The sequence below is a fragment of the Pholis gunnellus genome (assembly GCF_910591455.1).
Source record: "Pholis gunnellus genome assembly, chromosome: 19".
NCBI classification, from domain to species: domain Eukaryota; kingdom Metazoa; phylum Chordata; class Actinopteri; order Perciformes; family Pholidae; genus Pholis; species Pholis gunnellus.
In genome coordinates, this window is record NC_136546.1 from 1,284,614 (window position 1) to 1,295,851 (window position 11,238).

The 11,238-nt window shown below is 43.1% G+C and overlaps 1 protein-coding gene across 2 annotated transcripts; it reads right to left on the bottom strand.

Annotated features, from left to right (window-relative positions):
- Positions 1 to 249: 249 nt before the first annotated feature.
- Positions 250 to 9,424, bottom strand: gtf2a1 (general transcription factor IIA, 1). 2 transcript variants are annotated; one of them, XM_079180108.1, is made up of 10 exons: positions 9,214 to 9,424; positions 7,411 to 7,512; positions 7,061 to 7,259; positions 6,256 to 6,320; positions 5,291 to 5,366; positions 4,369 to 4,490; positions 3,774 to 3,878; positions 3,258 to 3,515; positions 2,837 to 2,926; positions 250 to 1,840 (listed from the first exon to the last, which is right to left on the bottom strand). In XM_079180108.1, exons 1-10 carry the CDS (start codon positions 9,241 to 9,243, stop codon positions 1,733 to 1,735), a joined length of 1,155 nt encoding a protein of 384 aa, XP_079036234.1. In that variant the 5' UTR covers positions 9,244 to 9,424; the 3' UTR covers positions 250 to 1,732. The 2 variants fall into 2 exon arrangements, with proteins under 2 accessions (XP_079036234.1, XP_079036233.1); XM_079180107.1 differs by having other exon boundaries at positions 4,351 to 4,490.
- Between the last annotated feature and the right edge of the window lie 1,814 nt (positions 9,425 to 11,238).

Here is an 11,238-nt window from a genome sequence, read left to right on the forward strand (position 1 = left end):
ATGGGGAAATGTAAAGAAAATGTCAATCTTTTAATTTTTCATTGGTTCTGCATCGGTAATCTTGTCAGTGCTTCCTTGGTATTATTAGTGTCTTTAAAATCATACTCTATATTGCCAACTATCAACCAAATTGACACAACAGTCAAAAAAAACATACTTTATTTGAAATTGCTGCAACAGGGCCACTAAAAACAAACTGCAGAGAAACACAGGCCCCCCCCCCCCCCCCCCCCCCCGAGTTAAACTCGCTTCAATAGAAAATATTCTTGTTTAAAAGTCATGAATAAAATGAAAGCCCAGGAGAACATACAGTGGACGAAATGATTTGAAACACAGCGTTATGTAGCGTTGTCCAACCAACAGAGAAAAAAAGGAACACTTATTAGATTATAAGAGCACAGTTTGGTGCGGCTTTCCAACCTTTCAAAACAGAACATTTCAGGAATTTTCAGGAATAAAGAAAAAAAGATGAAAAAGAAAAAGACATCGCCTTGTCTCCACCAAAAAGAAATTGGAATCTGTTTTAACAGACATTTTGAGATTATGGGTGTGCAAAAAAAAAAAGAATACATTACCAGAGTAAAGCGGTGACACACACACACACACACACACACACACACACACACACACACACACACACACACACACACACACACACACACACACACACACACACACACACACACACACACACACACACACACACACACACAGTATGACACTTTCTCTCCGAACACACACGCTGTGGCTATTGATTAACTCGACTGATTTCACAACACATTGATAAACTGACAGTGCAAATTCTCAGACGGCTGCAGGGAACTAAAATAAGAGCAAAGAAGATACACCGACGGGACAGACCTTCAGACAGTTTGTACAGTTCTAAAATGAATTCAGTGTTGGAACTGCTCTTCCTTTTTTTGTGAAGATTAAAGATGGAATGAAACTCCAGAGAAGCAGATGAGAAAAATAACAGTATTTTTGGATTGAGCACTCATTAGATTAAAATAATGCCTTTAAATCACTATTAGTTATTCTAGAATTAATGTAATTGTACCTTCTTTTTCTTAACCCTTCATGAAACACATTTTTTTTTTTAAAGTTTAAAACAATAACAGGTTAACTACATAAAACCCTCCGGAGCACCATTTTCAGAAACATGAATTGAGACAGAATTACGATCCAAGAGCAAAAATTAGAAGCCAAAAGTTGATTCTGGCCGCTCTAAAGGCAGCGATCTTGACTGGTGGCACTAAGTTTGGACTTAAATGTAGACGCGAGTCAATCCAGTCAACCGACTACAGTGCATCATGAAGGTGTTTCTCATCTACGGGGATATAATGAATGACCTCTGACCCTCCTGTGGCGGGGCAGGTCACCCTGGTCCACTACACCTGCATGAAGTGAAATGCTTACTTTCCACTGTGTGTGAATTCTCTCAGGAAAAACATAGAGAAGCCAGGAAGAAGCAAAGAAAGATCAAGAGGACTCTGTTCGCAGGCTTTCACTTCCCCTGTAGGTTTCTCATCCCGAAAGGCCAGACGGGCATTTTTAACAACACCCGGGTTGTACGGCACCTCACAGTCCGCTGGGTTAGTCAGAGTTCTCAAAGACTCACAGGTTGTTTCCTGAAACGAATCCAGTCACAGGCTATGGAAGGATATTGAAGTGTCTGTTAACTGGATAAAGGGAGTTATAGAGTTCCTGCTCCTGTTGCTTTCTTTCTTCTCCTTCACCATTCAGCATCCCCAATGGCTTTGGAGAAGACATAGTCTCTCCCATTCAGATTCATGATCCCGTCCTTCAGGTGGAATTTCCATTTGTTCTTACTTCTGTGAATCTGGGGAGGAAAGAGAAGGAAATCAATGTTGTAGGCGTCAAAGACAGACACTGTTTCATCTTACAGTGGACACGTGTCTAATGTCTTTATCCCACGCACATCGAGGGCTCAGCCGCACACAGCCGCACACATACACACACATACACACACATACACATTAACCAGCGTTGACCAATAGCTCTTTAGAAGCACTGAATGGGGGGGTGAGGCAGACATCTCCCGAAACAACACCACCGTTGAATTTCAACCCGCCGGCATGCACGTTTTTTTAGCCCAACATTGTTGAAACAGAGCAGCTAATATTGCCAGCAGTGAAACCCCGACGGAGAGGAGAGAAGCAGGCGGGACATATTCTCGCTGAGATGAAATGAAGCCAAACTCCTGATTATGTTCCGTCACTGCATCAATGCAGACTCGTTGACGTCGCATCGTGATGCATCTTAGAATCGAGAAAGTTCCACACCTCTTATTAGCATTTCATATTTCTGTAATACACTTAAGGGTGTATGATACTGGTGATCAAACATTACACTTCAGCCAAAAAGTGGCATCTACCTAAAGCAGCGCCAATATCCAGAAGTAAAGGATTGTGAAATGTCTACATTTTTACTAAATGCTCGTAATTTCTTTCAAAAAAGGAGACGGCAACTGCCATGAGACAAACAATTAAAGAGGCATTGATCACATTTACAATGGGACTGTATGATGGAGGCAAATATTTCATAGCTTCAAAGGTAAATCAATGCATGATAGTATGTTTTACTGAGGTCATTTTACTTTTTTTATTACTGAACAAACAAATGAGAATCAACGTTAGCCTGTGTGTGTTAGTCCTGCAGTAGATGTGTGATCTGAGCAGGGTTACACAGTTAATATACTGAAATTAAACTAACTATGTATGCGGGCTAGTGTAAATCAACAGGTATAAGATTACACATTTTGAATATTCATACGTTAGTTGTGCCATGTTCTCTCACAGAATGGATGGCTTCTTACCTTGTCATACTGGCACACCACTACATTCTCTGTGTCAAACAGCTCCTGGTCCTCCTCATCACTGACATCATCACCACTGTTCAGAGGCTCCTGGTGAGGAAACCAAACCAACAACATTAAATCTAGTTGTGATAAAAACACAGAATGTCCCATTGATTATGTTACAGGAAGGTCTTTTTTTATTTATTATATCTGGAAAAGAAGATATCGCTACACAATGTAACATAACTTTCTCCTTATCATGAGATCATATTGCTTTTTGACAGATAAAGCTATACTTTTGAAAACACTGATTCACTAACAGCTACTTAGTTCATTTCTGCTGAGCCTGACCTCTGACCTCATCCAAAACCACAGTACAGCTGCCACTAAACAGCAGCACCTGTTCTGTTTCACTACGTTTGGTTCCTCTGGTGCCCACCTCTTCCACCTGCCCGTCCTCTCCCCCATCCTTGTCCTTCTCCTCCTCTTCATCTTCATCATACTCCTCCTCCTCATCCTCGTCCTCCTCTGAGGAGGTGTCTCCGGTGCCGTCCGCCTGCAGTATCATGGGAGGCTGCTGCTGCTGGGCCTGCTGCTGGTTCTGTGGCTGCGGTAGGACCTGTGGTGCAGCTACCTGCTGGACCTGAGCTGTTGCTGCCTGACCAGGCTGCTGGGCCAGAGCTGCTGCCTGCATCACCTAACGGCAAACAGTGATTGTCAGGTTAACAATTGATATTAAAACATTTTAAAAGTCCAAATCAAGCTTCCTGTCTCACACTGTGCTACGGATATCATTAACGCACCAAACAAGACACAGACGGCCATCAGAAACATACAAAGGTAGGCGGTACAGTGGAACCACATAGGAATGTTTTAGACAAAACTCTTAATAGTAGAGCAACCTTCCAGAAGAGAGCAGCTCAATATGTTTTGGAGGAATTGAAGAAGTGCTGACCTGTGTATTGCCTTGGACTTTGTTTCCTGAAGCTAAGACAATCTGCTGCGGCTGGATGATGACTCCTGTTTGCTGGGGCAGGCCTCCCTGCAGAGGAGCCAGGACCTGGACACAGTAACCAGGAAGAACTCACAATTAGCAAAAGCTCTGGCATGAACATTAGTGTGTTGTCTTTGGAGACCTGTGAAGGAATTACATGTTAAAATGGCAAAAGCTATTCATTTAAAACTCAATTGACTTATTGTAACTGTGGCTCATCATGTAGTGATGCATTTTAACAGCATGTTACTGTTGCTGGTTCATTTAGAGAAGCAACTGATAAAAGGTCATGGATGCCCTTTCTTAGGGTGAAGCGGTGATGTTTGAGTGTCCAGATTTTCATGGCATTTCTTTTCACATATTTCAAGTCTTTATTTCCATAAGATGGTTCTTCCACTGCTTCAGCGCCAGAGGACCCACAGCCATGCAGCCAAACAGCTTACTGATTTGTATATACTATGAGCTGTTGATTGTTGTTCTGAAGACCACAGATAAAAAAGATAGGTGGACTCTGTTGACCAAAGTGAGGTGTTCCTACCTGTCTAATGGGGCATACCTGCTGTATGACCGGGGCCTGCACGCCACCAGGCTGCATCTGCTGCTGCAGGAGGATCTGCTGCTGGGGCTGGATGATGTACTGAGCCCCGTTGGGAGCACGGACCACCTGCAGGATCTGACCTGAGAGACCGTGAAACCGAGGAGTTGTGAGTGCTGGAAGAGTGAACGTATCGATGAACTAACTTAAAGGGACAGTTCACCCCAAAATCTAAAATAAATATTTCCCCTCTCACTTGTAGGGCTTTTTATCAGTCTAGATATTTTTGGTGTGAGTGGCCTAGTGTTGGAGATATCGACCGTAGAGATGTCAGTCTTCTCTACAATATAATGGAACTATATGGCACTCGGCTTGTGGTGCTCAAAGCTCCAAAAAAAAAATTTTGGGGAAAAAAATTCAACAGCAATATCTCTCTAAAAATCATGACCTGGTGACTGAAGATAATCCACAGACCTGGTTGTGAGTAGTTTCATGTAGGAATTATTTTCTTTCTATCAAACCACATCCGCCAACCCTATCACCGCGCAAAAGGAAGCGTGGATCTACTTGTGGACGAGAGAGTACTTATATCTAACCGATACCGCTAGCTCACCTAGCACCACTGAGGTCAGCCAAAGAGGACGCCATTAATGTTTACATCCCACGCTGGCCGACATCAAACTGCTCACAGCCAGCTCTGTGGATTATCTTCAGTAACCAGGTCATGATTTCTAGAGAGACATTGCTGTTGAATTTTTCAAAGGTATTTTTTGGAGCTTTGAGCATCACAAGCCGACGATACAACCGATATCGCCAACACTAGGCAGCTCACACCAACACGATCCAGATTGATAAATAGCAATACAGGTAAAAGGGAAAAAAATGTTTTGGGGAGAAATATTTTTCCCATTTTGATGCTCAGATAAAGCAGTGAGTGTTTCACCTTGGCTAGTGATGAGCTGTTGGTATGGGGTGACCCCTGTGGGCAAAGCAAGGGTTGCTGCTGTAGCTGCTGCACTCTAGAGGAGAAAGAGGAGAACACACATGAGGGACTGAAACAAGGCAGTCAGGCTCACTCACACACACACACACACACACACCAGGATGTTAGGGTTCAAGCAATGTGAGAGTCTAAGGTTGTCACGGTGTAAATGTACAGGGGCTTTTAAGATACACACCAGGTACACACAGGGATATATGAAGTGTTAAGTACATGTCTCTGGAGAGATTTCATATTCATGAAATACAACACAACTTAAACAATTAAAGTGCTAATATTCATATTTCCGTGGGTTCTGTGATAAAAGCAGCCGTTTCATATTTGCATTTGTTCATTTTACCTGCCAGGTTTGATGGCAAAAAGGTTAATGAAATTTGCAAGTAAAACAAAGCGTCTGAGAATTAAGACAAAAACAAGAGTTTACTAATACAGCACAGATGCAGGCTCGACACCAACAGATGGCTCGCTGAACCGAAGTGTTGTTGAGAGAAGGAAGCACAAAAGGATGGGAAGTGCTGACACTCTGTTGAAACTGATGACGACAGAGTGTGTTTGTCGGTGTGCGTGAGACAACGGGAGCGTGAGAGGATGCTTTATCTCCACTTTAATCCAGGCTACAGGTCCTCCCTCTGCTCTGCTACTACACCGGTCACCCTGCTCTGAGGCAGAGACACATCAAGATCTTCCTCTTCTTTTTGGCTGACTGTAACATATGTGCCTGGATAACACATTTTCTCTCAATAACAATATACTACAGCATCAGAGGGCCTCAGTGAATAAGGGAGTCACTGCAAATGTGTGCACAGTTGAGACCAGCGATAGTCACATTGCATTGGCTGTTACTGTTATGAACACGACTCATCAAACTATAATAGTATGTTCAATTTATCTGTACATTATCTACTTACCATCCCTGTTGCACTCATGTGCTGTAGAATCTTGGAATCCTGAACAATAACTTGCTGCTGGGGAGCTGTGCAGAGAGACATGTTACTGTTAACATACCATAATATGCCCCAAAACGGATTAGAATGTCCTGCAAACAAAACTACTAAAAGAAAAGAACATCACACACAGTTCAAGATTCTGTTACTGCATCGCTTTAAATAACTTCAGATACATATTTAAGTGTTCTGTTTATCTGTAAAATGAAAACGTGTGCTGTGGGTCACAAACACTCGTTTTACAGATAAACACTCAAATATGTTTATGAAATGACTTGAGGAGAGAAATATGCAATGCAGTAACAGAATCTTGATTCATATTTGATCAGTGCTGCCTAGTCAGTTTTTTCGTAATTTACTGACAGCTTGACAGCTGTGATTAGTTGTTTTGGTGGATTCTTACAAATGGCATCAGGAGCACTAAAGGGAGGCAGAGGAACCTGATGGCTTCTGTCTCGTGTACTACTTTGTGTACTACTGTCAGGATATAGTGACTTTTATTTTAGTTACCAATTGCAGCTTTAAAAAGGTTAAAACACTCTGGTAGTATAATAATTCAACTTTTTGTATATCAACTTCTGTCAAAAAAGCCTTTCAATAGAGGAATTCTCTCCAAAACCACTTTATTTCAGTAGGAGTCAGTGTATGACTTGTCCAAATGGATATTTGTTTGTGTAGAGCGAGCATTCACAGATGTTAGATCATTCTGCTGTAGCATTTAGAGCTAGTTGTTTACCAGTGCAGTGTGGCAGTGACAGTGCCGACCAACCTTGCTGCTGCTGAGGGGGCAGAATGACTTGCTGGGCCTGTGCTGGCTGGGTCACCTGCTGGACATGTTGGACGTGTTGGACGTGTTGGACCTGCTGCTGAACCTGCTGCTGCTGCTGCTGAGCGGCCTGCAGGGCCGCCTGCTCCTCAGTATGGAAGCCCTCCACTGCCTTGGACTGCAACAGTTTGTTTTCCCACAGCTGGAGCATCAGGCCCAAGAAAAAGAAAGTGAGATTTAATAATACTTTGTGATTTACCATTTTCATAAAGAGCATAAATGCACCCAGGGCATTCACAATATGCATACACTTCATTACTGTACAGAGCGGTGAGGAGGGGGGGGACGGTTACCGTTTTCAGCTCCAGAAGCACCTGCTCATCCACTCCCTCGTCCAGGAACAGCTCTCGCACCTCATTGATCACATCCTCAATCACAGACTTATATAGTTTAGGCTATGAGGAGGCAAGCACAGAAACAGGAAAGACAGCTCTTTCATTACTTTGATAAGGAAACAAACATATCTGATGATCAAAGTTACCATTTAGGGCTTACTTTTACATTGACCATATGGCGGTGGTATTCAGAAATGTTTAATAGGAACGCATCAGTTACTAATAGTGCTGCACAGCTGCCATGACAGCAGCAGCACATTAAATGTCTAACAAACCATGTGGATATACATTCAGTTTTCCCTCGCCAGATAAGTATAAATTAGTAGGTTATAATAAAGTAATAGTCGGTGTATATCTGTTTCAAATATTTAATTTATTTAAAATTGGTCCATAGAAATAAAAGCTGGGCTTTAGCTAAAATGCGTCCATTACAGATACAGTATGTATGTATTGGTCTGTAGGCTACTTGTCCATCTGTCACCACCAACAGTATTCAGTGTGTCCCTCGGGATAACGTAGTATACATGGCGCGCGATAACTACAGTGCATGTATACCGTTTAAATGTCTACAGCGACACAACATTCGCATTTCCGCTCGTTAGGAAAGACACAACAATGGAAGCCTCCGCGACAGACACACACAGTACACCGCACTGCATCGTCCCTAATGGCCGCAGCACGGACCTCGGTCTCTCCTTCCTCCCTCTCGGCCCGTCTGCTACTCCACTATTTAAAGCTTAGTCTGCTGTTTATATGTAGAGGCGGTGACGTAGCGTCGAATAGCACCTTCCCATCCCGGCCAGTCTATAATAGAGAGCCAATATGGCCGTATAAAACCAGGCGGCAGAAAAGAGGAGGGCCAGAACCGGAGCGAGGGGAGACGTGGTAGCCATTTTACGGAGCGGCGAAACGCGCGCCCGACAGCCCCGTACATTGATCATTATGTGGCGGAATGTTAGGATGTTTTCGGTGTGTTATCTTATGGCTGCTTGGCTTGGACTAAGTAGTATGGCCGTGTCGCTGGACTACTTTGTTATGAGATGGGTACAAGTGGTGGTTTGGGACGGCTATCCTGGCTGCTGGTCGTGGAATGGTGGACAATGAGGAGGCATTAGACTGAGCGTTGGCGGTTTTCGGCTAAGGAGACTTTAATCAAAAGAAAAAAAGCATAATTCATTCGCAGTGGATGGTGGCGAGGTGCTTTGCGAACATCTAGTAAATTAGGCAAAATAAACTATTTAGCTAATTTAACGTTAACGACTTGTCCGTTGATGTCAGACTGATCGACACAAGCATTGCTTTGACCTCAACTAAACAGCACAGATATCAAATCCAGAGAATCAGTATCCACTCAATTCATTGAGCCATACATATGATTTTAGAGATACTCTTATGAACTAACTCACGTTAACGGCCAACTCATGAAAGCCTCGACTGGACAAATGGCCCATAAATCAACTTTTGCATTTTCATCCCTAACCTTCCAGCACCATCTTGACTCTGTGTAACGTTACAGCGCCTTGCATTAGCCATCGCTCCACCAGATGGCTTCATCTGAAGAACAATCTAACCTCAGTTTCGAAGAATGATTAAAATGGCCGATTGACTGAAGTTAGTCTTCATTTTATTTGATAGAACAGTGAAGTGTTTGTTAAAGCCCATTCATTTTACTGAATGATTAAAAAAAACAGCTTGTTGACAGCGTTCTCTTATCTTAACCCCCATTTCCCCCGCTGACAATCCTTAGAGATTGATCCTTACCACTGGGTTCGAGTTAGCCGAGCTCGCCATTATACGCGTAGTGTAAAAACCACACGGAAATAGGCGAGAAATAGAGCCAAAAAAATAGGAAAAACGACTTAAAACAACTGGGAACGGTCTCTTAAAACAGCCGGCATTACTTTTGTAAATAAAACACAGTTTTAACGGTCTTATTTACAATCCCGGGCTGCGACTCCCAGCCGTCCTCCTTCCGTCGTTGTCCTGCTTTATATACTGAGCATGGAGCTGCGAGTGCGCGAGACATAGGGTAGGGTCAGTCCGTACATCGCGCGAGATCTCGTACGGTGTATGACGACCACGCGACACGCTTGCGGCTGGGAAAAGTAGTTTAAACGTGTTTAACGTGGTGAGCGGTAAATAAACGTACACAGATCGCATTAGCGTTATAATGCTCAGTGATCTTGTTTACTGAATTAGGCCAAGTGTAAATATTATGACCCATATAAGGAGATAATCACAATATCCCACGAGCCATAGTTTCCACACACTGGTAGATCATTACATAATAAACCAATATAAAACATGGACCTCAGTTTGAGTATTCATGTGTAGTGTTTGGTGATATAAGTCAGTTGACATAATCTGAGGACAGAGAGGAGAAAGGACTGTAAAACCACACTCATTTGGTGCCTTTGTTTATGTTTCCAGAGCACTTTTTATGTAGTAACATCTTGCTGCCACAAGAAGGTGATCACACCACATCGCAGAGCTCCAGAAACAAGCTCTCCTTTTCTGATCCCATGACACACAAACACACACGATCCATCCACTCTGTCTAGGATACAACTATTTTAATTCAATAAAGGGGGGGGGGGGGGGGGGGATTAGCCACATCCATAGGTTCTGTTTAATCAAAAATACACCTGTCCGGATTACCAGGGGAACCTTTCCAAAAAATCATTAAAGCTTTGCAGTAAATGAGAGCTGACAAGAGAACGTTACCTCCACTTCTGTCTCCATGGAAACTTGCCTCACTGGTCATTGTGTGGATATGGATGATATCTCTCTGTGCATCAGTCCACTTAGCACCTCAGTGTGCCTCCTCCAGGGTGGAATGTCACAACTGACTTCATTATATTATTTCACTGAGGGGAAATTAGACGTCGCCCCTACACTGATGAGAATATGCTTTTGAATTCACTTGAAACCTTTTTCTTTAAAAAAAACTAAAACGCAAGTGTTAGTTGTAAAAAGAGATGATAGGAGACTTGTTTGAGTAGGTGTTCTATGAGATCTGATCAAGTATGAAGCTGCATAATGCGAGGCATGTCGTCGCTACCTTTGAGTCTCACTCTTGGTGACGGAGTGGTATGATGCCCTCTAAAGATCTAGAGAATGCACACTTTTCTCCCCCTCTTTCTTTGCTGTAGTTGCATAGCAACAGAGGAGCTGCTAGCTCCAGTTGTGCTGGTGGTGGGAGCGCGCTGCACAGGGAGGCACTGGCTCCAGATTAAGCCTGTCTCGGCTTCAATTATGAATGGGCTTCCACTGCCACATGGCTCCAAAATGGCACCAGTCAGATTGATAAGGCGTTGAGGAACTCTTTGGTACACTCAACTCTTTTACTTCTCTCCCTGAGGGGGACGCTGAGTCTGACTTTAATCAGAAGTATTGAACTTAAATGATTAGAGGAAGTAAATGAATAATTAACTGGCGGAAGAGGCATGGTTATGATAAGACCCTTGTTGATGGGAATATGTGAGGTTAATGATTGGGGTCAGTCTTGAGAGCAAATTAAAGAGTCTCCAGTCTCACAAAGCACTTTACCAGTAAATGGGGGTTAGTGTGTGTTGTATGTTGAAGTGGTGAAAATGAGGGGGTAGAGAGGGGGATATGCTTTCTTGTAAGCCTTTACTATATTTAACTCTGAATTCTGAAAGTGCTGCTTTTGAAGTGCGTACCAGCGATGCTGTGATTTAATGTGTCACGGGTATTATTCTCTATGACAGACGTGTTCGGTTCAAGTCCGTCAGAAGGAGCAGCCAAACGAATCTTCTGCAACTT